Source organism: Habropoda laboriosa, unplaced genomic scaffold (genome assembly GCF_001263275.1).
Source record: "Habropoda laboriosa isolate 0110345459 unplaced genomic scaffold, ASM126327v1 scaffold297, whole genome shotgun sequence".
In the NCBI taxonomy this organism is placed as follows: domain Eukaryota; kingdom Metazoa; phylum Arthropoda; class Insecta; order Hymenoptera; family Apidae; genus Habropoda; species Habropoda laboriosa.
Window position 1 is genome coordinate 80690 of NW_017100406.1, and position 26665 is coordinate 107354.

General features: G+C 37.7%; 4 protein-coding genes across 4 annotated transcripts in view; 1 reads left to right on the forward strand and 3 right to left on the reverse strand.

Annotated features, from left to right (window-relative positions):
• Positions 1 to 552: 552 nt before the first annotated feature.
• Positions 553 to 1907, reverse strand: LOC108575396 (zinc finger protein 664-like). The gene is made up of 2 exons (XM_017938173.1): positions 1822 to 1907; positions 553 to 1715 (listed from the first exon to the last, which is right to left on the reverse strand). The coding sequence occupies exons 1-2, from the start codon at positions 1905 to 1907 to the stop codon at positions 560 to 562; spliced, it is 1242 nt and encodes a 413-aa protein (XP_017793662.1). The 3' UTR covers positions 553 to 559.
• Positions 1908 to 2620: 713 nt separating this feature from the next.
• LOC108575397 (zinc finger protein 845-like) lies at positions 2621 to 6266 on the reverse strand. The gene is made up of 5 exons (XM_017938174.1): positions 6222 to 6266; positions 5807 to 6141; positions 5592 to 5732; positions 5432 to 5496; positions 2621 to 3839 (listed from the first exon to the last, which is right to left on the reverse strand). The coding sequence occupies exons 2-5, from the start codon at positions 6134 to 6136 to the stop codon at positions 2621 to 2623; spliced, it is 1755 nt and encodes a 584-aa protein (XP_017793663.1). The 5' UTR covers positions 6137 to 6141; positions 6222 to 6266.
• A 4133-nt stretch (positions 6267 to 10399) lies between these two features.
• LOC108575419 (tubulin polyglutamylase TTLL5) overlaps positions 10400 to 26665 on the reverse strand; it is a 36528-nt gene continuing 20262 nt past the window's right edge. Inside the window, exons 5-15 of the mRNA XM_017938200.1 lie at positions 13580 to 13686; positions 13038 to 13251; positions 12536 to 12792; positions 12248 to 12447; positions 11938 to 12167; positions 11665 to 11860; positions 11402 to 11567; positions 11185 to 11325; positions 10944 to 11094; positions 10700 to 10866; positions 10400 to 10622 (exon numbers count right to left, since the gene is read on the reverse strand). Of these exons, the coding sequence (XP_017793689.1) occupies positions 10400 to 10622; positions 10700 to 10866; positions 10944 to 11094; positions 11185 to 11325; positions 11402 to 11567; positions 11665 to 11860; positions 11938 to 12167; positions 12248 to 12447; positions 12536 to 12792; positions 13038 to 13251; positions 13580 to 13686 (2052 nt within the window). The remainder of the gene's footprint in view (positions 10623 to 10699; positions 10867 to 10943; positions 11095 to 11184; positions 11326 to 11401; positions 11568 to 11664; positions 11861 to 11937; positions 12168 to 12247; positions 12448 to 12535; positions 12793 to 13037; positions 13252 to 13579; positions 13687 to 26665) is intronic.
• LOC108575420 lies at positions 21196 to 26172 on the forward strand. The gene is made up of 2 exons (XM_017938201.1): positions 21196 to 21242; positions 24413 to 26172. Exon 2 carries the CDS (start codon positions 24430 to 24432, stop codon positions 26170 to 26172), a length of 1743 nt encoding a protein of 580 aa, XP_017793690.1. The 5' UTR covers positions 21196 to 21242; positions 24413 to 24429.

Below are 26665 nucleotides of genomic sequence, written 5' to 3' on the forward strand. Positions count from 1 at the left end.
GTGAACAAAAAAAAAAAAAAAAAAAAATAAAGAAAATATTTCCTGAGATAATCTTTACAAAACTTATTTGTTTGATTATAAAACTTATATTTGCTACATTTGTGTATTTTATGTATAATACACATGTATGCATTAAACAAAATCTGAAATCTTATCACAGTAATTGGACATTCCATATTCATTGAGGTAAGTATTTTTAATAATGCTGTGATAATTAAACTTGTGGTAATACATAAAACAATAAAAACATTCGTTAATTCGTAAATAAATTATAATAATGTTCGCATTTATGTTCACCTCGTATCATTTAAATTTTTTTAATATTCAGAATTTAAAATTGCTATCGATTGTCATAAATACAACAGGGATAGGTGTTTAATCTAATGTATCGCTCCAAGTAATTTAATTAATGTTCGATGTACAATTTTCCTAATTGATCTTTACAATACAAAATCGATATAACAAATAAAATATACGCATCTAACTGTACATTTCACCCTATATAATAATTCGTACAAAATTTGTTTAAGGCAAAGTTATTTTCAACGACCTGCGCATTTCAATTCTTATTTCCCAATAAATCTGCCAATAACCGAGAAGACATTTCTTGATGCTGCTGTCTTATATGGTTTCTCAAGTATCTCTTTTGTCCAAATTTCACACCGCATTTACAATTGAAAGGTTTTTCTTCGTTATGCACCGCACGATGTCGTCCGACTTCTCCCTTGACGGAAAACGTCTTACCGCAAATTTCGCAGGCAAATGCTTTAATGCCTGTGTGCGTAGTTTCATGATGAGTTAGCCTCTGCTTGCTTCTGAAGTATTTTCCACAATACGAACATTTATGAGGTTTATAATCTGTATGTACACGATTATGAATATAAATGGAGTTCAGTGTACGAAACATTTTCGGACAGTATTCACAGGCGTACGGACGTTCACCCGTATGAATCCTTCGATGATCATCTTTTGATCCTTTATTCGCAAACGCACGACCACATATATCGCAATTGTATTTCTTCAATCTTTCGTGAACGTCCCTTATATGCCTGGCTAAATCTTGTTCGATTCGATAAGATTTCCCACATAAATCGCATTTACAGGGTCGTTTGTCAGAATGGACACGAATGTGGCGTAAGAATCCGCGCTTCGTAAATATAAACTTTTTACACATGTCACATTTGTAAGAAACACGATCGTCTATTATTTGTTTCGCTTTATCTACAAGTTCGGATTCGTCTGAATTTTGGATTCGATTGGAATGCGTGTGCATGTGTTTTTTCAATTCGGGTTTCCTCGTGAAAATTCTTTCGCAAAAGTTGCACGTATAATACAGAGGGTTTGCAACATCTACAGTAGACGGTTTTTTAACACCTACAGTAGATGATTTCTCAACACCTACAGTAGACGGTTTATCACCTTTTCTCGTTTTATTCACGCATTTCAATACTTCATTCTCTGTGGCATCTTTTAACTCATCGTTATGTATCGATAGGTGTTCCTCGAATTCTTTCTCTTTACCATGATAAACTAACTTACAATATTGGCAGTAATGCATTTGAGCTTCATGCTCGACATTCATATGATCTATGAAATATTTCATGTCTTCGAAGACAATACCGCATTGAGAGCACTGGACGTATTCTACCTCTTCAGCGTTTGTATTTTCGTTTTCAACCGTTGATATTACAACGTCATCAGACTCGATCTTCCACCTGCAAAATAAACATTCCGATATCATGCTACCGAATGCAAAGCTTTATGCAAATTCTTGCTGTGGCTCTTCAGGTAACGCTCTTGGCTGAATTTCGCATTGCATACCGGACAAATGTACGACTTTTGATTATTATGAACACGTTTATGACGACTAATACAACCTTTGCTACGAAACTGTTTGCCACAGACATCGCAAGAGTAAGGTTTTTGCTTAGTATGGATAAAAATATGCTTATCTAATTCTTGCTTTCTCTTAAAGCTCTGATCGCATAAGGAGCATATGTGGGGGAAGATTTTAGAATGGAACGATTTGTGAACGTGCAGAGATGCCTTCTGTTTGAACGATTTCCCACAAGTCTCGCATACGTGAGGTCTTTCCCCGGTGTGGGTTCTCCTGTGTTCGTCTCGCGAGACTCTCGAGGCCAAGCATCGACCACATATATCACAAGCGAATTTCTTTATTCCCGCGTGAACGTCACGCACGTGTCTGTTCAAGCCAGACGCCGAACAGAAGCTTTTTCCGCAAACGTGACACGTGTACGGTTTCTCTCCGGTGTGAGTATTCCGATGAATGAGAAAATTGTACGAAGTCGAGAGTATTTTTCCACAATCGTTACATTTATAGTACGTAAATCCATTGGCTGTTACTTTTGCACGAGTTAATTCGTTACGTTGCTCCAGAGTTCGTTTCGACGATGTTCGTTTATATTTCTCAGAAACAGTTTTTAAATTCCCTTTCAACTCTATCCTTTTCTCTCCGTTAATACTGAAATCACTCTCTGAAAGTACTTGTAATCGTAAATTTCGTTTTTCCGAATGCTCGTTGCCTCGCGAACCGCTTAATTCGTGTTTTTCATCATTTTCAGTCACTCGATATTTACACCTGAAAAGAGAGTTTTCCCCATTACTTCACGTCAGCCACGAACGAATCTGTGTTATGATTAATTTTTCTATGATTAACTAAATAGCGCTTCTGTCGAAATGAGAGATCGCATTCTGTGCATTGCCACGGTTTCTCGTCGAAATGTATTAAACGATGACGTTTCAGCTCGTGTTTTATACGAAAACATCGACCGCATATGTCGCACGTGTGCGGCTTTTCACCTGTGTGTTTGGTTATGTGTACCATGAGCGGTGGTCTGGTTCGAAAATTTTGATTGCAGTAATTACATTTAAAAGGAAAGACGTCCGAATGTGTACGGTTATGTACGAACAGAGAAGCCTTTTGCTTGAACGATTTTCCGCAAACGTTACAAATGTATGGTCGTTCACCGGTGTGTATACGTCTATGATCTTCTGCGCTACGTTTCGTCGAGAACATTCGATCGCAGATGTCGCATGGAAAATTCTTAATGCCAGCATGCGTTTCGCGTAAATGTCTAACCAGACCCTGGTTAACACGAAATTGCTTGCCACATAAATGACAAGTATACGGTCGTTCTCCAGTGTGTATTCGTACGTGCCAAAAGAACGTATACGGTGAATAAAGGTTTTTACCACATTCATTACAATGATAATAAACCTTTCCATCGATTTCCATTTTAGCGCGCATCACCATTTCACGATCAGCACATTTTAATTTCTTATCTTTCTTCCCGGTGAATTCCGGGTGCAACTCCATCAAATGTACCTCGAGCAGCTTCTTCTGTTTGACTGTGTAATCGCAATACATACATGGATACGTTTCGTATCTTTTTCGTTTGAACAATTTCCAATTTTTACGACCTTGGTCCATCAGATTTTTATCTTCTTTGTTGTTCAATTCTCTCACGTTTGATATGCTTCGACCATTGGAGCGTTTATTTTTCTTCTCGATATTATTTTTCATTTTATTTTTACATTGAGATATATGCCGTGTCAAGTGGTATTCTGTTTTACACATTTGCTGACAATTTTTGCAAGAATATTGACTCTTTGGTGAATTAAGTTTCTCGTTGTGAGGAGATAGCATGACTCCCATCATCTCTACCATATTAAAACCTGTACTACAATTGTCAAATGAATTAATGCTATCGTCATTATCGGTGGTTTTTTCTTTTATACTTTCTTTAGTGTTCGTTTTACTGAATGTCGGTTGCCATGAGCAATATGCCGCGAAGGATTTCTTCCGAGGTAGACCGAACCTGGAAAAATAATAAATGTACCAGATTTGAATGTTTTCGGTCTGTTCGTAATAATCGAAGAGCTATCTGTGTAGAGCAAAATGTTGTGAAAATTGCCCATTAGCATGCTCGCAACGTTTCAATATGTCTGCTTTTAATGTGATTGTTCAAGTAACGTTTCTGTCGAAAAGCGAGACCACATTTCACGCAAACGAATGGTTTAGTCTCAGAGTGAATTAATTTATGTCTAACGAGTTCCGATTTCACTCGAAATCTTTTCGAACACACGTCACAACCGTAATTTTTCTCTCCTGTATGAGTAGTCACATGGGCTAGCATCTCTTGTCTTCTACGAAACTTTTTGTTACAATAGGAGCACGGATGCGGAAACTCATCCGTGTGTAATTTACTATGGATGTACAAAGAAGCTTTTGATTTGAACGTCTTCCCACATGAATCGCACACGTAAGGTCTTTCTCCCGTATGTGTTCTGCGATGATCATCTCTTGTAGCTTTCGACGCGAATGATTTGCCACATATATCGCAAGTAAAATTTTTAAGTTTCGCGTGAACATCTTTCAAGTGTCTAGATAGGCCACCAGAATCTCGGAATTGTTTTCCACATACATGACAAGTGAATGGTCTTTCGTCTGTATGTATCCTCATATGTCTTAGATATGAATCTTTTAATTTGAAACATTTTCCGCATTCAACACATTGATAAGATTCTTGAACATCAATGGTAACTTTGCTCTTTATATGCTCACAAGGATCTCTCGAATCTTTCGAATCACCAGAACAAACGTTACATTTTCCTTTCGCTCTTTTATTCCCGTTTCTCGTATTCGAAGGGCCCATTGGTTTATACGTCTCTTCATCTAGTTTTAGTTTTTCTAAACTATCTGATTTATACATCTGAGAGACCTCTACCTTTGTAGCGATATCATTGTTTTGCAGTTGATCAGACATTATAGTAGGTTGATCAAGCGTCGAATTCATGACGGTGATCCACACCGAATCGCAATCTCCATTGTCTGTAGATTTTCTTTCTTGTAGTTGGTACTTTTTTCTATGTGGCTTCCGAAATACATTCTGCATGTCAAGGAACACCTTAAACGGTGTCCGCATATTACTGGACCTGCAAAACAGTCAATACTTGACTCCGGATTTGCAGCTATGTGATGTAGGAGATTGTTCTTGCTCAATCCAATTATCAATGGCACTTGAGAAAGTTAAGATTATCTTTCTTGATAGTCCTTAACGTCTAATTCCTGTTATGTCATAGTCACACACACATATATTTTCATTTTCTTTGTACATTTGTATAGATTGCTTGGAATAGTCTTTTCATGGAACTGTATGCAAATGCTTGTTCCATACTCCAAATAGTCAATATATATAAAGTGTTTTTTAAGAGTATTTGTTTCGTTTGTGTTAAAAATTTGTTTATCCATTCCGTATCTGTTATTAAAATTAAATTTCGTAAAAATTCTAATGGAGAAGTTAACTACCAAGTTTAAGGGGGCATATTTTCTGCACGTTCAATTACACATGTTACATAGCTCCAATGTATCAATTGTTTTTTTTTTTTTTTAAATAAAAGAAGTCATTACCTGTCTGAATCATTAACAGCTGATTCCACAAGAACTTGACCCTTTTCAGTTTCTTGTTGTTGATTCTACAGGCACAAATAAATGTATACGATTTGAAAATATGTTTTTTTTTTTTTTGAGAAATTAAAGAATGATGCATGTATTTTACTTTCATATATACCTGTTTTTCTTGCAAACCATCTTGCATTTCTATTAATATTCTTTCTGCATTCAAACATCCTTCTAATAGTTCATGCCATGCTAGTAATGTAGCAGCACAATGATAACATAGTTGCAATGGAAGTGTATCATTTTCAGATATCTATGGATAAAGATAATTCATAAATATTTTATGCATGCAAATCTAAGTTGTATAAAACAATGTGTAATACACACATGTATAGGTAGATATTTATGTATTTTGCTACATAAATCATGTTGTAAACCTTCTTCTTCAAATATTGGAATTATATGATCATTGGTATTAGCACATACTCTACATAAAGAGGACCAAGAAAATACTTTTTCCAATTGTATTACTGTTGATTCTTCATTTGAAACTTCTATCTCATTTTGTTGCTCATTCTGATTATCTGTTTCTACAAAAAAACCTTCTTCACTTTCTAATTCAGTATGTGTATTTTCATCAACCATGTCTTTCACAGTTGCAATTAAAATTGAATCTTCCTCACATGATTCCAAAATAACAGAACTTTCAGATTCCATTGTACCTGCAATGGTGAGTATAATTGCAAATGTAATTAAAAATATAATTGTATTAGTGTAGTAATTTTTTTGTACATATACTTACTAAGTATACAATATCACAGAAAACTTTTACGGGTGATTTTTATAAAAATATAAACGGAGTACTTTGCACACTTAAATGCGCATACGTCAACGAAATCGAAACTCCAAATCAAATTTTAGCACGTCAGAGTTTCATCTCCTTAAAAACACCATAAAACACTATACTGGTCGAATCATGCGATACGTTACTCTTTAATGATTCAAATCATTATTGGCATCCGCATTTTTTCAAGAATTACGTGGAAATAGAAAAATCTGTCGAATTTTTGTTGTTTGCGATCATCGTCGTAGATGTTTACAAATTTTCAGGTCTTTACGTGTCATTTTCGCGCCGACTAATTCTGTTGCACAACCAAAAAACGTAGGCAATAGAATATTTTTATGGGCACAGTGAAAACACGATTCATTTACTTAATCCTATTGAATATGTATTCTATAATGTTACGTATAATGTTACGCGCCACTAATGGTAGAATTTCACGAAAAGGCCACCGGAAAGTGACGTTCCGACATAGTACGTAGTCACTATTCTTTAACAGCTAGGGAAAATATGGAAGAATATTCTCGGCTGTGAACACCAACTAGCGGTGTTATGATCGAACTAAGAAGAGCGCTTTGAGATTTTAATTTTTGCACAAACGTTATATTTCATTATAAAATAGGCACCATAATTAAGGGTATAAAATACATGTCCTGTCTCATTATGTTTTATTTCTAATACTTGAATTTGAAGAGAATTTTACAATGCGAAAATATGTATGCTTGTAAGTACATACAATCGATACCTCTCGGTATCATTTAAATATTTAAGAGCTAAGAAGGCTGCATAGTACTCGGTCATATAACAAATCGATTAAACGACGGACTTTAATAATGATAAACTTGCTCAACTGCAATCCCTATTTTTTTTATTCAATACTTCGTCCAACGTTTCGATGCTGTTGTATTCCCGAGCAACGGTTGTAACTTTACTATTTCGATGATTATAATAAAATAGTTGTACATAGCAATTATTTCTTACAATATTTTATTCATAGTAAATGCAGTAAGCTGACTAGTAAATTTTACAAATCACAGGTAGGAAGGGAGTGTTGCATACACAACACAGAGGTATGTAAATAACAATTTTTTTTTATATACATCTGCTAATTCTCACTGCCCCCGACGATTTTTGCTATTGCTTCGATTCAATGCTCCTTCTGTAATTGAAGATTTACAAGCAGTCACGTTCGAAATTTTTTCAACAAACTTACTGCATAAGATTCGAAAGCAAATTTTTTTGAATGATTAATATACAGGAAAAAATTTCACTTGGACATCTTATGCACAAATCGATATCTGTATCTTTTCCAGCACTTTTTCGACCATGTACCGTATTACAACACAAATAGCTCGCATCACAAAAAACACGAATACAGAAAGCAGTTGGCTTAACAAATCTTGAACATATAAGTACAATAGCAATACGTTAATTTTTATGTTTGCAATACATTAAAAAAGTCTCATAAGTTTTCGTGCCTTCCTTCGATCTGTGTAAACTTAACTTAAATTAATGTTTCCTCTCCAAAGATCTTTCACTTATCGCTATAGCTATTTTATAAAGTCAAAAAATTGTAACGCCACTACGAACATTGTAAAATTATTTTCTGCTGAAATAATATCAATTAGTATAATAATCTTAAAAGGTAAGTGAACTGTTGTGCATCTTTACTCTACACGAATTACGTTTCGAATACATAAAATGTGTCTATTTAAATAAAAACTGCCTACGTTGTAAAAAATACATTACAATCGTAAAGAAAGGATATGTTTACAAAATAATGGCAGTACGTACCACTTCGTGTGTAATAATCTTAATTTAAGACATCAAGCATCTCATACGTTTAGAATGGACGCATGGTTGACATGGAACCGATGTGCTTGTGTGTTTTTTAATAGAACAAAAAAAAAAGAGTCTCGAGTAATTATGATGCAGACATGAATTCGAGCAATGAAACGTAACGCGTGAGACGTCCATCTACAAAATAACATATTATGAACTAAAAATAATATCTTCGATTTATACAAATATATTAATTTTTTCGAATTACGATAGATACCTATATGACTTAATATTTGACGAATCTATAAACAAGACGTGTACTAAAAGTGAACATGATCAAAAGTAAGCCGTCTTTTTACGTCTACCCGTTGTACACTTTCCTTTTCTCTTTTTTTAAAGTAAATGTGTCACATTTCAAAACAGATACTGATAACGCATCGCTAAACTGACTACAACGTGTCATACAGTAAATACAATTATGCAATAACAATATTTTTTCGTGGCTTAATGATTATAGTATAGCTTCCTTTGTGCTTAGCAAGGGATAATGTGGAGACTTTCGTCTCGTGTGAGATCAACTCACTGCGATAACATGTAATATATTGAATGCCATTGCGTTTATAAGATACTGCGTTCAACTTATACCCGTGTCGAGGCGTATGCGTTTGTATCACAGCAAATCAGTTGAATTCGTGTTCACCAATGACTCGCATTTCGATTTAATAGTAACGCAAATGGAAAAATACAATGTTTCTCTTTCTCTCCTCTCACCTTCCCGCTATTTTTCGTCGCGTGCAATGTTATAAAGCTTGTAAAATGCGAATGACATTACATTTGTTGGAAGAATAAGCTGCAAATCCTTGTATTAAATACTGACGGCATTACATGGATGGATAAGACCTATACGATTTTAATCTAAATGGATTGGTACCTGCCAACCATATTGACAAACATTTCCCATCTTTTTCTATTTAACAGCCACGCATCGTGAAATCCATCATGATATACGTATGCCCCTTTCAAACTCAACGCACGTAACTTAATCGTCATCAGGTGTATTATCGTGTCACCACTCAAATCATTGTACGAGCAGGTGTACCGTTATTACTATATAAGTACATTTTGTATCCTACAATAATTTAGTTCGAATTCACTTAAATGGTTCGTACCTTATTGCACTTCGAAAAAATTGATTTCGCAAAGATCCTTAATTCGACATTTTTTTTTTTATATTTATAAACTACGTGCTCGCAAAAATTCAATTCGTTGAGTGTTTGTATGTTAACTTTTTTAACTACTATACCTTATGTCTATATTCCTAGATCGTTTTGTGGACGAATAGAAACTGTCAGACGAACTGATGGTTAAAATAAAACTACAATGAACAACAAAGAATTGTAGTCAAACGTTAAAAATATTAAAGTGCTAATTTTCTACGTCCGTGCCTTTAATTTGACTAGACTTGAAAAGGCATTTGTCGTAAATTTAAACATACAATAATGTCTGTTTCAAATGAACAAAAATATACGTTAAATATAGGAACGTGTGTAATAGAGCTGTCGAGAATGGTAATTAATTGCTAAGGTATTTCTTAAATATATGGTAACGAAACTTATGTTGCAACTAGCTGAAATTAATCGACGAATTAATCTGAATATAATTACATTTCCGCATTATTGATATGTAATAAAAATGTATGATAAACTGAATAAGAAATTTTGTATGATCAGTAATGTTGACATGATTTCGTTTAAAGAAGTAAAGATTAATCGCCTGTTACTACATAGGCCGATAACGTGTCTCTCGTTAAAATATCTTAATCATTTATCCCTTTAATTGTAAGATATCTGCTTTTACCTTAAAACGGTTCAATCTTAAATGGCCACCTGTTTTATATGATAAAACTCGTGAAACCTAAAACCCATGTATCCTTTTTCATTGTTTAAGATAATTCCTTATCTAGCTTCGACGAGAACTTTTTTATTCTGAAGACTAGTATCTTTTTTAAGATAAAACCGTAATGTAAGAATATGAATTCGACTGGAGAGACTAAGAAAACTTTTTTACGAAGGCTCGAAATATTATTCGTTGGAAGTATCGTATAACGAACTTTTTTTCTGTCTTTTCTACCTTACAATTAATTAAGCAAATATTAAAGCACTTTTCAAGCGTACCCAAAATATTAATTTTGTGACGGTTTTCTGTGCTATATTTATATGGGAAACGTTAAGATTATCATATATTTATATATACGTGGATGATTGTCCACTTGTACTGGGAAGTCCTAGAGCAGCAGTACACAGTACTTTTAACGAGCAATCAAAGTATCTATAACAAATTATTCACACATTATACAACTAGGTACGCGCAGTTTTCGTAGGCCTAGTGATTGACGATTGGTTACATTTGCATTGTTCGCTGGTTGCGGCGTTCGAGTACACGCGAGACGTGATGTGGGGTAACGAGCCTAATAAATTAGGTCCTGGTAGGCTACCTGCGAAACCGCTTCTTCCCAAAAAACTATGAGCGCACTTGTATAGCCTCGTTTGTAGAATTAATATATCATCGAGATCTTGTTCGCTATTCAATCATTAAATAGTACATTAGACATTATTGTATACACAAGATAGGGAAGTGTGAAAGTTGAAGAAGCTTACCTTGCCGCGGCTAGAAATTTTTGAAATAGTCGATTGGGAACGGTACGTGGACGATCGACCGTGTCCGCGTAAAGATCTGTTTCTCGATTGTACATGTGTAAAAAGTCCGAGAGTTGTTTGGCCGTTATAGCGGCACGGTCTTTATCACTCAATTTACTACTTGGTAACTGTGTATCAAAAAATAAATAAATAAAATGAAATTAAAAGAATCGTAAAAATTTGAAAAGCTACTTGCGTAACATACCGTAAAAAAGAATGGCGTCCTTAAATTACTAGCTGACTGTTGAAGAAATTTCATCACAAGATCGCAGCTTGCTGGATCGTCGTTAGGCTGTGATATCTTACGCAATATGTGTCCTAAATATAAACCGAAGGCCTTTCTAGCTTCTCCAGGACTGAAAAATTTAATTATATAATACACAGTGTCTCTTCGAATTCGGTAATACCGACGTAGAATGTATCCCATCTATAATCACGTAACCAACCTAAGTTTATTTCCTTCGTGCATAGATTGCACCACTTGGCTCTTATATTTATGCTTATCCGTATCCGTATTCTCTTTACTGTGACCACGTTCTAAGCTTTGTTTGTGCCCTTTCACCAAAGCTCTCTCATACCTTTCATATCTGTAATGAGTTATGCTAATTGTATACTATTATTGAGGGATGAGTTACGAATCTTTTATTATTTTCACAAAAGTACCTGGACAATCTGTCCAGGGTAACCTCAGGAATGATAAAATCGGTCGTACGACTAGCCGCAGGAAATAATTGCTCGTGTAACATTAAATTATAATTTGTATTTATTTGGTGGGGAACTCTGCCTGGTCCTAGAGGGTCTGAAACTATTGGTATTCCCGTTGTTGGATCTGCAAGTACAGAATAATGCTTAATATAATATTAATTAATCTATGTATATACACATGGTAAAATGTAACGGTAGAGAAATATTTTACAAACATCTACCTAAATATTGCGAATACATTTCCCACGATTTTGGACTAGGGAATATGCGAACGAATCCTCCTCGTCGTTCGAATTGCGCTTTCGCGGACGCCACTATTCGTTGTTGCTCAGATGTTAATCCTGACTTATTAATATTGCTTTTATTCACGTTTTTTTTCCTTTGCGACAACGTTTCCGCCGAGTGTACTCTTCTACACTAGAAACAATGAAATTCTACCTTCTGCAACCACGTCTGATTGTTCGATAGGGAAGAACTCCTAGTGAATAACTTACACTAACTATTCTTTTAGTGGAAGTCACCGTAGAACGATTCAGATGCGTACTTTGAGGCCGTAACATCGGATCAACCGCAGGTATACCGACTAGGGTTAACAAGTCTGCTATCAAGGCTGATTTTAATCTAACATCGAGCGGCGAATCACAGCCTAACGATGGCGTTAAATTGACTTCCAGCAGCCATGGCTTTAACGTGTCGTCGATTAAAATATCGAATCCGAATAATTCTAAAACAAGACGAGATAGATACGTAGTTTTACAGATAATTTTTAACAAAGCAATATTTCTTATCGAGCAAAAGAATTACCGAAACACGTTTCGGGATGTTTCACGAACTGTTTGATACCGCTAACAATTCCAGAAGCGGTCGCGAGAATCGATTTTATTATAATATCTTCTATACGCTGCATAAGTAACTCCGTGTCTTGTCCCATAGAGCGCAAATGTCTAAGTAAGGCCGACAAGGTCCATTTGTGACCCACGTCCTCCGCGTCTGGATCCTCGCTCCTGCAAAAGAATTCCGGATAACAAAGCAATCCCACCTCCAACAGTTGTTACTATACATTCACAAAAGTGAGAACACGATTCTGCTTACTTCACATAATCCACGTGGAATTTGTTTATGCTATAATTGCATAGATGCATGCAAGGGTTCCAGATATACTGATTACCACCATCATACTTCACCGTGGCAAATCTCACTAAGCCCTCTTCGTACAGGTAGATCAACAGAGGATCGTAATTCGTAACGGCGACGTATAACCGTAAGTCACACTTGTGCCCGTCCACCAGAAGCGGATTGTTTATGTATTGTGCAACGATCACAGACTCGTCCGTAAGGATCTTTTCAGGCTGCAAACATGTGCACAGTTAGAGATTACTACATTCTCAAGTAAAATAGATTGTAAACTACTTTTATCGACGGTGCATAGAAAAAAAAGGAAAGGAGCAAGCATGCTGTGCCGGCCACGTTAACACGTTCGTTGCTACCGTCGAAGCATCGTCGACACAGAAGCGCACAGCATGTTCCTTACGATTTTCAAATGGCAAAGCGAACGTGTTAAGGTAAACTCGTATCTGTAAATTATTATGCTCACACTGTTAACAATATAAATTCCACGTCCGCGGGAACTGGCTTTCGGTTTGACAATCCACGGTCCGCGATACCTGAAATGCGCTGTGAGCAATTCCCTCGACTCGCTAGGCAATAGAAACGTTTGCGGTATGAAGTCCAGGTTCCGTAACCCTTTGCTCCGTTGCATCGCCTCGATGTTTTTGTACAGTCGATCCTTGCGCGTGATCTCGTACGATCTATGAGAGAAAAAAAAAAGAAGAAAAATCGTCACTTAATACACGGTGAATGAAACGAATTACCAGTTGAATAAGTTACACGTAGGTATACAATCATTTCTGGGAAGATCTGTGGAAGAATAATTGACAAGTATTTTTAGCTGTACCGATTTATTATTAACATCGAAGTCCTCCTCAGAATCGACGATGCTGCTATTATTTCGGGCGGTGTGCAAATACACGCGCCTTTTATTATTACAATGTTTGATTTATCCCTTCGTGCGAAATCCAGAATCGCACGATTTCCACGGAGATTTCTGTTTATTTTCACATATCAGGCTTTATGTACCTTGGAAAATGGTTCACTTTCTGGTGGGGCATTAGGTTCCGGAGAATGTCTGGTTTCGGGTGATTCCCCATCCACAGGATGTTGAAGTCCATATCGTTCATGGGAACCTGAAATTCACACGTCCAAAAGAACCCATCTTTATTCGCCTGTTTGCGATTCTCCACATACACTATCGACCAAAAGTTTCGGATCGTCTGGCAATTTACGCTAACATTGAACGCGCCGCTAATTCTTTATAGATTTGGAATTGATCTTGCGGAGATTAACAGCAATTTATCTCGGTTGAATTGAATGATAAAAAATTCGTTAAAAAATGTTTAAAGTTAATTTTCTTCTGGAAATTTTTCTGTAACTTGCAATGCACTACTAATTCTTTATAGATTTAGAATTGACGTTGCGGAGATCGGTAGAAATTTATCTCGATCAGATTGAACGACGAAAGATTCTTAAAGTTGCCAGCTTTCTTCTGGAAATTTTTCTGTAACTTGCAACGCACAGTGATCAGAAACTTTTGGCTGGTGTATGTGTAAGAACATGATGGAGGAAGTTCGAGTCGAATTTAAGAGAACGTGGGGAAGTGTCTGTTAACCGCAGACACTTTTAATATTCGCGATGCATTGTCATTCGAATGTATCGCCTTCATCGACCTTGTGGTCACTTTTCGTAGGAACAATATGGATATCTACGTGACTGGACTGTTAATCGTCCAACATTGGCGGCTTGATAAGAGCAACGGAGGAGGTCTTTACCATATTTGTACTTTCATTTTCACTTTTTGCGCGGTTCATTTTTCATTCGCTTTGAAACCTACGTATTTACACGCCTGTGCCTAATTAACTCGTGGAATTACTTATAGCTTTATGAATACGATAACAAAGTATCTGTTGTATATCTAAGAAAGTGATGGAGTTATTTTGAAATTCTTAGGAAAATTCTTAGACTTTTTTCTACAGAGAGGAATACGCGAAACGTACAAGATTGCCTGGTGTTCTAACGCGTTTATTTCAAGGTCTCACACGGAGGAACGGTCCCTTTAACCCTTATTCGGTGAGACCGATGGACTCACACGACTTGTTTTTTTAGAAGTATTTCGAACACTGCTGGAGAAATCCAAAATTTCTTCTGCGAATTCTTCTACCGTATCAACTTTTATTAAACTCTATGAGCTATTCTTCCAGAAATCTCCAGAAACCTCCAGATTTCGCATAATTTTATTACGCGAGTGATCGGTAGACTGCGGACTTTTATGAAACGTGATATGAAAATATATGCGAAATATCAAAATTATAGTGCTTTTCATAACACCTGCTAGGTGAAATAATTTTCTACCCAAGTTCTACTTTTTTTACTATATACTCAGAAATATGAATTTGCATGAAAGTCCGCAGTCTAGTAATCGGTAAGAGTCCATTAGACTCGATAAGCTATTTTTCCAGAAGCCTCCAGAAATCTCCAGGTTTCACATAATTTTATCTCGCGAGTAATCAGGAAGAGTCCAAGAAACCTCCAAGTTTCGCATAATTTTATAATATTAATCGGTAAGAGTCCATCAGACTCTACAAGCTATTTTTCCAGAAACCTCCAAGTTTCACATATATACACATATTATATCATATAGCATTCAATTTAATCCTGAACATGACTCAATAAACGAATTTCCAAAATTTGTGAATATTTTTAAAAATCGATCCCGAAAACAAACTATACCATTTACCAAAATCGCGTGCAAACACTCATATACCTACTCCAACAGACTCCGACTGTCCGTCTACGATACATAAATAGACTATCCGGATAAAAGGGTTAACCATCTTGCCTTTTAATCACCTCGTCTGCATGGACACGCGATGCAGCACACCGCTTCGTGTGCACATAATCGCGACTTTTTACCACGGTGTTCGGTGGAACGAGATTTAAAGTGGCCGTTCTCCCCAGCACGAGCTTAATTAATCAGTCGACTCTAATTAAGACCGAACAATCGACCGGAATAGAGAGGACGATGCCCATTAACGGACGACATAATTAAAACAAGCGAATCAAGGGCCCCCTTGATCGGTGATAATTGCATCGTAATTCGAGTAGAAGCATCCCTGCAAAAGGATTTCCACGCAGTGTTGCAATCTGAAGATCAGCGGAACAGATTTAATTTCTGTTCGTTTCCTTTTGTTCAAACAACGAACCAAGTTGATTTATATCATCTAACTTTTCCACGACCATCGGAATGATTCATCGCAAGTGGATAAAGTGCGTAAAAAAAGGAAGCATTTGCGAGCAAACACGACATTTACACTCGAGACGTATAATCTGAAACGTGAATTTGTAATACAACGTCGAGGTTGAACCGCTGTATTTTAACAATCAAATGTTCGCTTTTAGCGGCGGTAAATCAACGGTGAAAATTCTCGAATGAGTCACACCGGTAGTTTCAGCCAGAAACCTCACGATCGAAGAACGAATATCGTTTGTAAAATTGCAATTGTTCGCTGATTCAAGGATCCCTCGAGGACCTTCTCAACACCTTTCTCATCGAACCAAAAATGTCTAATTCTAAATTAAAAACCTAACAAAAGAAGAACACAGCCACTTCGTGCATCGTAGAAATGCATTAGAAATGTCTGGAATGTCGAACAGCGTGAAATAAAAGTTCATCGTACTTTTTCTATGCAAATGAATCGAGGTGCTTCCTGGTCAGTGTCGAAAAACAGGTAAATTAATTATACAGGTGTCAGCGGACGGTAAAGCTGTCCGAATTGGAGCAGAGCCTAGACTTTCTACGGCAATAATTTATGCAAATGAATCGAATCTGAGCGTTAGCCTTTCTGCATTACCATTCGGACTTGGCAATGGCGGTTAATGGGTTGAGTTCCTTTTTAAAAATCCCCACGTACACAGGGTGTCCCAAAAAACAAAAGAAATACACCGATCAATTAACGTTCGTTTCACACGCGACTGTGTAAAACAGTATCACGAGTATCATCCTCCATAAAAATCGACGACATATCGTTCACGTATAATGACCTAAGCTCGATAGGGATCGCAACGACGATCCACGTGATCTAGCGCGAATGTAGATCATATCAATTGACTCTAATGAAGATCGACCTCATCGTAATTCGATACCGCATACGTATACTCTTCGTTACTTCTAACAACAAGTGTTACACACACGAGTTCTGATATAAAGTTCTATGAAAATCACGTCCTCCAGCCGGTTTTTCGATCGATCACCAGAAACGAAAAAACGGGAAGAATAAATAATTCGTACATATGTCGAAAGATAAGGCGGTAATTGCTTTCACTTCGGTGTTGAAGCGTAGATAAGATAAAATTTGTACTGTTTGAACGTGGGGGGAACAATAGTTACGCCGAGGACAACGGTTAAGGTTAGGAAAAGGTGGAAGGATCGGTTGCGTGGTAAATTCCCCATAGACTACGTGACCATGGTCACGCTATAGCGACCAAGAGGCTCATTGACTTTTCATTTATCGATGCAGCAGCCTCTACGTCCCCTTAATGGATTTGCTTTTGCGTCACGCTTCGCTCGAGGAAACAGGATCGTTAAACGATCAGACATTCTGCATGCGAGGCGTCTCTTCGTGAATCCTCTCTCTCTGTTCGTGTTTCATGTTCCCCTTCTCTCTCTCTCTCTCTCTCTTCTGCTTTTAACTTGCTTGGAAAAAAACACCACACCCGAAATACACCGATTGGAACTTGATGGTAAACGCTCGGTGCCGTTGAACCCTTTTTAACACCTGGGACTTCTGAAGAATCCTTCTCTACAACGTGGGCTGGAATAGATAAATCGAATTAGTCGAGAATGTCACTTCTTCACTCTCATGACGATCATGTTTATCTCTAAACACTATTGTTCTTGAACTTCGTTACACGATCTGCAAGACTGTAATCACGAACCATATATATACTCGTCGTACGTTCTTCTCTTTATCTTACACAAGCATTTGCACTGTGCCTCGCCCTTGTACGTTTCTACGTATATATATTTTATGTGTGTATATAGTACATCGTTACACGGTTCGCAATAAATGCTTATGAGTATAGAGAAGCAGTATGCCCAACGATGGAAACGAAACAGAAGGAGGTTGGTAGATATACGCGAATGGTTACCACTCAAGGACCATCTTCCCGTTTCGTATCGAAGGTTCCCGGGTGTCTCTAGACACTCTCAATAACGCTTCGATTGGTGTCGAGGATCGATCGGAAGGAACCGCGAGGGAAACAACGCGGAAATTGGAGGAAGAAATGGAGGAGCGACCATGGACACACGAGGTGTATAGTTATATCAGACATTGTACGGGCCGTTTCGAGCAGAGTCATTCCACTGTTGAGAAGTGGTGGACGGTTTCTCAGGACCGGTTGGCTTTTCAGTCACGGACCTTCATGTTGCCGGCGCGTGACCCTCAAACCTTATCCCACCAGATCTCCCGCCCGTGTCCTCACCTGTTGTCCGCCATAATCGAGAGAACATATCCCCAGCCGAGGATGAAATACACCCGGCTGGAAATTACATGTCTCTCCGTGATGACAGTTAGGTACTGCTTACCCTGTTCTTCTCTTCTTCTTCTTCTTCGTTCGCATCTCGACCTCGAGGTGAGCTTGTTTTTAGGCGAGGGTTTCAGTGGACAATTTTAGAATCGTTGGCTAACATGTCCATCAGCTCTCCGGGTTTTTTCTATTAATTCTTCGAATTAACCCCCTTACGCTCGTAATTTTCTCAATTTGACGATGGTAAGGACGATTTTGTCTTTTTTTCAGTATTATCTAGGCCAGGGGTCGGCAAACTTTTTTTCTGGCGGGCCAGATACTAAATATTTTTTGGCTTTGCGGGCCAAGAGAGAAAATTGAGATTATTACGTATGTATGTAGGTAGGTAGTTAACTACAAATTAAAATTTTTTCACAAATCCTTTATTTGTAATACACATTTATTAATGAGAAATATGGAATTCTTTCTTTTTGGATAATGTTTCATTTAACAGTACATAACTCGCGGGCCATAAAAAAAACTGATGGCGGGCCGCAGTTTGCCGACCCCTGATCTAGGCGAATAGAAATTAATTTCCTATGATTCACAATACCTCCTTTTTTTTAAAAGGTTAATCTTTCCAAGTTCCGAAATTTCGATCGAGACTGCTTCATGTGCACGACTATGTGTTTTTAAGAAATTCATTAAGAATCTTGGTTAATTAAAAAGAAACAGTATATGGAAATATAATTGTAAAAGGTAAATGGTGAAGATAAAAAAGAATTTGCAAAAGGGGAAATACTTCTCTTCTTTGCCGACTTGGTCGCGTTTTTTTGTCACCCGGAGAGAATCTCGAGCGATGAACGGATCGCGGGATCTCCCGGGAGATCGTCGACAAGTGTCGTAACCATGCTCGAGTGAAAAATGCATCCGCTCTGGACGAACGAGGCGAAACGTAATTGGTCCCGGGGAAAAATTCAGTGTTCCAGGCGGAAACGCGCTAAGCCAGCCAGCGGCGTTAAAGTGCCGCGTCAGGCGTTTAAGGAGACGTTAATTAGAACGAAGAGGCGCTCATCGCGGCCAAGCGTCGTCTTTCATCCTGCTCTTTTTCTCCTCCACGCTTAAGGTGCATGGCTTTGCTTTCACCTCTTATCGATCGATAGACTCTGGATTTTACACCGGTGAATCTTCTTGGATTATTTGTAACGAGTTTTTAAAAAACTAGTAATTCGTCAATTTTACCTCCAGATAGAACAATGTTACACTTTGCTTTTTTCTCTAAACTAAAGTTTAAGATAAAAACATACGAATATGTTGAAATTGCGATACGAAGGAGAAACGGGAAGTACAGTTTCCGTAACACAACGCTTTCCGTATCACATACAGTTACTCCCAAAAATATTCGAACACTATACGTAAGCTTGCCTTTCTACCGATGTATTTTTTCGGTATGAAACATCGTTTATTTTATTCTAGGATTACGTACTTTTAATTTAACGCATTGTAACACAAATTAATCGGAAATTATGTCTAATTTTACATAAATATTCGAACACTTAGGAAAAATGAATATTTTGAATATTCATATTCGTAATATTTTTGGTTAGGTTAGGTTAGCGTCTGAATTTTTACCGGAGTAACTGTACGTATAATGGACAATTGATATTGGTCGGCGAGTTTACATAGAACGATTAATCAATGACTAGAGGCGACAGCAACGAAGGTGAGGATCGAAGGCTTTCCTATTAAGCCGATTAAAGGAAGCTATTGAAACCGAAGACGCAAAGACGGACGTGCGCGGGAAGAAGGCAACAGTCGGTCGCGCTTTTGCTCGTCGCTTTTACGTGAGCCACATATTGCGTTACCGATCAAGGATAACGAGCTGCTGGTTCGCCAACTCGAGAAGACAGGGACGAGCCGCTTTGGAATTGTCTCTTCCTTTCTTTCTCCTCACCGTTGAAAAGTAATTAGGATCTTCCCAATCGAACCCTTCATCCTTTAGGGAATTGTGTAGTTGAAAATTTTGAGGTTATAGGAGGAATATGGTGGATTGAAAAATGTCGAGAAACATTTCTCGTCCCTTTAGATTAATACACAGACGAAAATAGAGCGGAGAGACCTCGCGCACCAAATCCAGAAATAGTTGAATAATTTTCGAGCTTTCGAGCCCTGATATATCGAGACGCCCTACAACTTCGATACGCCAAAAATATTTCAATGGCACCTGAGCCTTTACGGACCAGAATAATTCTCAGTCGACGAGTGTCCTCAGATTCAGCGAGAAACCGTCACAATTTCAACCATTTCGAACGAATACACTTTAGTTTTAACGAACTCGAACTAGGTTAGGTTCTTAACACGGTTACGAATAATTTCAATCTAGAATATTACCTTTTCAACGATTCTCTATAAATCAAATGAAATCCTATAAAAAATAGCAGAAAAAAGGTAACACCGTTGAAACACCATGACAAGCTGTCCTATCCTACGGTAAACAACTCTTTATACATCCGACAGCCATCGGCATAATTTATACCCTCATGCATATTCAAGACAGCTTCTGTACTCGACAAAGTAACAAAATATCCCTCTGTCTCTGTCCCTCGTAAGACAGCAAGGCACGTTCCAAACCACGGGTACTTCAATTGACAGGCGATCGATCTAGATTGAGACAACCACGGGATCGATCATCCTCGTGTGTGCAAAGTTCTGTTCCCGTAAAGTTGTTCGCGCGATGACCCGTGCCGCAGAGGCGAATGACTGGCGATTAACGCGCTTTCCAATCGCCGCGCCGGTTATGAATTACCACTTGTGAATTCATGGACGATTATTATCGTCGCCAGGAAAGTTTCGAGGAAAAGAGGAATCACGTTGTTGAAATGACGCACTTTTCCACGGGAAATCAACGTTTTTCGCGATAACGTAGCCACGTGATATCCTGTAATCGCGTAAATAAATAAAAGCGGCATATTTTAGTTAAAGTCTCGCGAAGCACGAGGGACACCGAGAACCCCGGAATGGACGGAGAAGCGTGGCGCCGTGTGGTGGGCAAGCTGAAAGCTGGACGACGAGGTCGCGAGCCGAGTTGAGCCGAGTCGAGACGCATGCAATTTCGTCGCGGCGGCAGTCTAGCACGAGCCGCCGCTCAGGAGACACCCGTAGGGGACTTGCTTGTTTCAAGGTAGGCACCTCACGCGTCTCGCTATACCAAACGATCTTCTCTTCCTCTCCCTGTGCCCAAGAGGGAACAGCTTCTTTCTACCTGTCTATCGCTTTCCCCTAACCTTAAAAGGGATTCTCATTGGAAAATGGGATTTGCACGATTTCTGAGACGATCGTGGGAACCAGGATTAGAGTTTGCTTTTTTTTTAGGAACGATATTATCAAAGATAGATGAATTTTGTGTTTCGAAGAGCTGTGGAACACTAACCTTGTCTAATACCGTTGCGAGGAAGACGTTACGCTTTTTTCGCTCGTGTTTCTTCCGCTGCTATCCCGGCTCGAGTTTTTTTTCTTTCGACTTTGGTCTATTCTCTCGAGATGTATAGGATAATTTTGACATAGAGTGGAGTGTATGTGGGCAAAAGGGCACGCTAAGTCAGGAACACTGACGTGCACGCGCGTTCAATTTAGAATTAATTTAGATCAACCTGTGTGAATTGATCGAAAAAGAGCGACTCGAAATAAGTGGTCAACGTACCTCTCTCCTATAAGCAAATTCTATTCTTCTTCAAACAAAAGCTTCCTGGAAGCTCCACTGGATGAAAGAGTTGCAAGTTTTGTTTTGAATCGTTCAATTCTCGTTGACGCATCGACACGTGGGCAGGATATACCTACTCATTGTCTATACTCAAGAGGAATAACACACATAACGCTCGGATTAATTACAGAAAACTGGAATTATCGATAATTCTGTGTGATGTAGAACCTTTTTTTACGAATATTCCGCTCTCGATCAACTCTGATCCCTTAATTATTTCGTGTGCCGTAGAAACGCGAACGAGAGACAGAGTGTCAAGCGTTTTAATACCGTTACTAGAAAGTAGCGTCGATTGCTCGCAAGTAGAATGAACGAAAAAAATGGTCCAGTGAAAGTGTCGCAGCGGTGTGTCGGATTCGGTGTATTTGCCTTTATGTAACCGAACGTGTGAATGACTCCGCGGTTCATCGCGTTTGTACATATGTATATATATTGTTCAGATTTCGACGTCCACTGCGTCACGTGCGCAGCGTCGATTTCTAAGCTCGAAAATCGAAGATCGATTCATCTTTCGAATCGATTGAAAACGCTGAAAATTGTATTTTTATCGACCTGTCACGGCGCAATAATAGAGCACGAACCGGTGGGAACGATTGAATTTCAATAATTCAGCCTTGGCTATTATCTAATCATTACCAAACGCGATTTGCATATGATTCGATTCGCGAGTACACTTATTTCTATATCTAACCGTGTCTTCCTGTTTTCTTTCTGCGTGGTCAGGTCTAGGTTAGGCTGGAGTTGGGTCTTTGTCAAGTTTAAGTTCGATTCAATTAAGTGTTTACTCTCCATGAGATGCTGATCTGGGTTCTTTTTTCATTTAATATCGCGTATATAACATTTCGCGTTACGTTACTGCTGCTCTTGTACATTTGTACACACAGATGACTGTCGTAAAATTGCATTACGGTACGAGGCGTTAGTTAATTAACGGGAGGTCGCGCGCGAAACGTTCTTTAGCGACGTTGTCGCAACTATAGCGTGCATCGATGCCACCTTTCTGTCACTCTCGCAACAGATCCTCGATACGTGACGCGTCATTCGCGCGGGGAATAGAAATCGATGGAAGATAAATGCGTATTATCGGCGGTCGAGAAAAAAAGGGAAAATTATTGCATTCCCTAGACGACGTGTCATCGCTACAGAAACCATTTAATCGTCGATCCAGTTAGTTTTCTAGCTCTATGAGACAAAGATGTAATTCGAATTTAAATCGAAATCATACTCTGTCTTCGTGTAATGCAAGAAAAATGTTGCTTGTTAAGATCTAGTACAATTTGATCGATTCACGGAGGATAGTTGTTAGATTATGGATACAGGAACAATTTAGTCAATTATAGTTCTTTTTACGCAATCGAGAGATTACGTAGAACGTAGTTAAGTAATGGATTAACATTCCTTCTTTTCTCGAAACGGAAAAAGTCGATGATGTATGGAGAAGCTTCGAAAGTAATAGCTGTGTTCATCAATTTGTTCGCGATACATCAGGAGTGCCCAATACGCGTGTAGTAAAATGCAGTTCGCAGTATGTCGTTAGAACGAGCACGTTTTAAGCACGTTTCCTAGTTTCTCTGATTGATCTATCGTGACACATAGAATCACGAAGGAGAGCCGAGCACGTGTACCGTGCATACAAACGCTCTCTGTGTCGAATTTGACGAGGCTACCCACTAATATCGAATGACATGCAACCTGTTTTTCTGAATAAAATAAAAATCATGAGTAATCGACTAAAAATCTTCGAGGATCTTGTTAGAATGTTAAAAATATGAAAAGGGCATCAAATTTACATCTTGATATTTGAAATGTCAAAGCATCCGTTTTGTCGCGATCACTTATTTTTATTTAACGTTGTGTTCGTTTGTTTTTTTTTCCATAAAAATTTGAAGAAAACGTGAAAGTATTCTTTGTATTCATGGCAGTGTTTAGATTTATAGAAAATTGAAATATTTAATAATGAACCTTCTTCAAATTCAAAATTTCGGTAGGCAATAATAATACGGTCTGGGAAAAAAGCGTCGGCGCGTACTGTCACAACAGTATGCGGGATTAGTAGCAAGAGTTTTTCACTACTGATAACTACAATACAGGAAAGTTGTTTACGAAGCATGTTTCTTCCGATTAACACTGCCTCGATAATGTGTTCGCGATATTCATGGTCGGATGTAGAAAAAGGAGCTCTCATAAAAACAGTCGCGTTTCAAACGTAGTTAACCTCAAAGTTATAACATTAATGTTTCTTCGATTACTGATCACGTACGCATCATTTTATACACACGCGGTATCTAATACAGATAACTTCTTGTAATGTGCACAGTTGTTGCTTCTTTTTTTTGATAACCAGAGCTATTCTAATTCTTAATTTTTGTGATTACATTATCTCATAAGATATAAGGAAAAATTAGCTGTAATCAAATTTACATTAATTCAGCATATACATATATTCAACCTGTATTTAACCATTCTCTGTTAGCAAACTCTACAACCAGGGGTGAAAATTTTATTAGCAACTTCTTGTTAGTACACAGTGTAAATATTAGTGTGATTGTCATGTTATTATTACATACTGATTGATACATTAAATATTGCAGTGAATGAACAAGAGAAGATGCCTGGCCACCGTCAGCCTAAATCCCTAGAGGGGCTTAGTTTGGGACGTGTGTGTCAACAACTCGACGGGACGTGCCGCAGGCTGCAAGTGCTCTCACAAGAATCATCCGTTGCACAAGTATTGGCACATGCAAAGCAGACCATCAGACCTTATTACATAAATGCCTTGCCAGCACGTTTGAGGTCTCAAGTTATTGAAGAAACTTCAAAAATGTTATATGGACCTGCATCTGATGGATCAACATTAATTTCTGGACCAGCTCCTTTATACTTATTGGCCCTTCTTCTTGGCCATGACATTAAGCAATTAAAAGTGAATCTCTGTTGCTACTATGGATGTAGCCATCAAACATCATTATTGAAATTGCTTGCATCAGAAGGAATTGGACTTGAATCTTTAGAGTTAGCCCGGTCTGCTTTACTAAGATTGGACTGCAAATTATTAAGGTCTGCACTTTTAAATATGAAGAATCTCATGAGCTTAACTTTGCGTAACATTGCCAGTGATGCAGTGCTTCAAGTGGTAGGAAAAGCTTGTCCAAAACTTGTGCACTTGGATGTGGCTTGTTCGAGACAAGTAACAGATGTTGGATTGAAGCAGTTACTGTTGCAAGTAGAACTTAGGGACAAAGTGCCTCATGCTACAATGCAAGAACCCACTAGTTGGTCCCGCTTAAAAACATTGCTTTCAAAGTTAAAAATAAAAAATTCTAAATCAGAAAAGAAGGAGAAACAAGGGGTACTGCTAGAATATTATGAAAGCAGGAACTTTCTCTGTGATACACTCAGAGTACTTAATGTTGCTAATACTGGTGTGACCAGTGCTGGAGTACTTTTGGCTTTGGTACATGTTCCAAGGTTGGAATCTTTGGCAGAATATAATCATATGGGAAGAGTAATGGAAATTATGAACAAGGGACTGATTGGATTTAAAACTCCATTTAGTCTAACTCAAGCAAGAAGTTGCAGAACAACACCAGTTCGTTTAGAGCTGTTGGCACAAGCATGCCCAAAAGTGGAGAAATTACACATTTCAGAGCCTCAACATCCTCCTGAAGCTTTAAGACTATTCCCCTATGTTACTTCCCTCAGTGTCCATAGCATACCATCTCAAAGAGAATGGTTGGATGGTTTCTATGATTATCTTCGCACAAATGGTCACAACCTACGCGAACTTAGGCTCATAATCACACAAAACGAAAATCCTATTCAAATGGATTTGAAAGAAATTTTCGGTAGTTGCCCAAATCTTAGAACATTTACCAATGATGGGTCCAATGTAACTTGGACAGAAGGAACTGATCCTGCTCCATTGAAATACTTAAGAAAAATTCAATTGGGTCGCATAGTGAGTGCTATTGCTATCACGAAAATTCTTTCACTAGCACCAGAGTTAACAGCATTACATGTTCATAGTTGTTTTGATCTCACAAACGAACACTTAGAAAAGTTATTAAGTGCATCAACCAAACAAAAAAATCCAAGGAAGTCTGATAAGTGTGAAAATAGTCTAATACAAAATCTAACATGTTTCTATATATATGAGGCCAGTAAAGTATCCGCAACTACTGTGCTGAATATGTTTAAAAACTGCAAAAGACTGAGAAAAATCGGAAATTTGGCAAATTGGGGATTAGATTGTGAAGGTGTAAGAATGTTAAGATCGACGTTAACTCGCGCAAATTTGGACGTGGATCTATGTCCAGGAGCACATTGGTTTTGGAGTAATTGTATCCAGTAACAGATTTCTTTCAGACTTACTATACTAATAAAAGCAGCTCTTTAAAGTTCTATCCATGACACGATTGGCTGCTGTTTAATTTGAGTCTGTTCTACTTTAATAGACTGTAAAATTATCAGTATTAAAAATTATCTTAATAAAGATAAGACAATTTATATTTGGATAAACGTAAAGAAATTTTTATTATGCATTAAACGAACATAAGTTAAGCACAACTAGCAACAGTAATCGGTCGTTTTAGCATATTTTAGATAAAATATATCTTTGCTTGACTTAATAAATTCAGAATTGATTTTCTTCCATGATTATATACTTTGTTACAACTATAAGTACTGAGATAATATTCAATAATAACCTACTAAACATAAAATAAAAGAGTATATTATTATGTCATGTTATAGTAACTTACTTTACAGTAATACTATTAACAAGTAAATCAAAACATACGATACGAAATACACGATTTCTTATACTATAAATGCCAGTAAACAAA

Excerpts from the sequence above, each read along its gene's own strand:
- LOC108575397 (XM_017938174.1), bottom strand. The coding sequence starts at position 6,136 with ATGGAATCTGAAAGTTCTGTTATTTTGGAATCATGTGAGGAAGATTCA. Across the intron at positions 5,497-5,591 it reads ATGGTTTGCAAGAAAAACAG|AATCAACAACAAGAAACTGA; the intron begins GTATATATGAAA and ends TTGTGCCTGTAG. Across the intron at positions 3,840-5,431 it reads GCTGTTAATGATTCAGACAG|GTTCGGTCTACCTCGGAAGA; the intron begins GTAATGACTTCT and ends TTATTTTTCCAG.
- LOC108575420 (XM_017938201.1), top strand. The coding sequence starts at position 24,430 with ATGCCTGGCCACCGTCAGCCTAAATCCCTAGAGGGGCTTAGTTTGGGA.
- LOC108575396 (XM_017938173.1), bottom strand. The coding sequence starts at position 1,907 with ATGTCTGTGGCAAACAGTTTCGTAGCAAAGGTTGTATTAGTCGTCATA. Across the intron at positions 1,716-1,821 it reads AAAAGTCGTACATTTGTCCG|GTGGAAGATCGAGTCTGATG; the intron begins GTATGCAATGCG and ends TTTATTTTGCAG.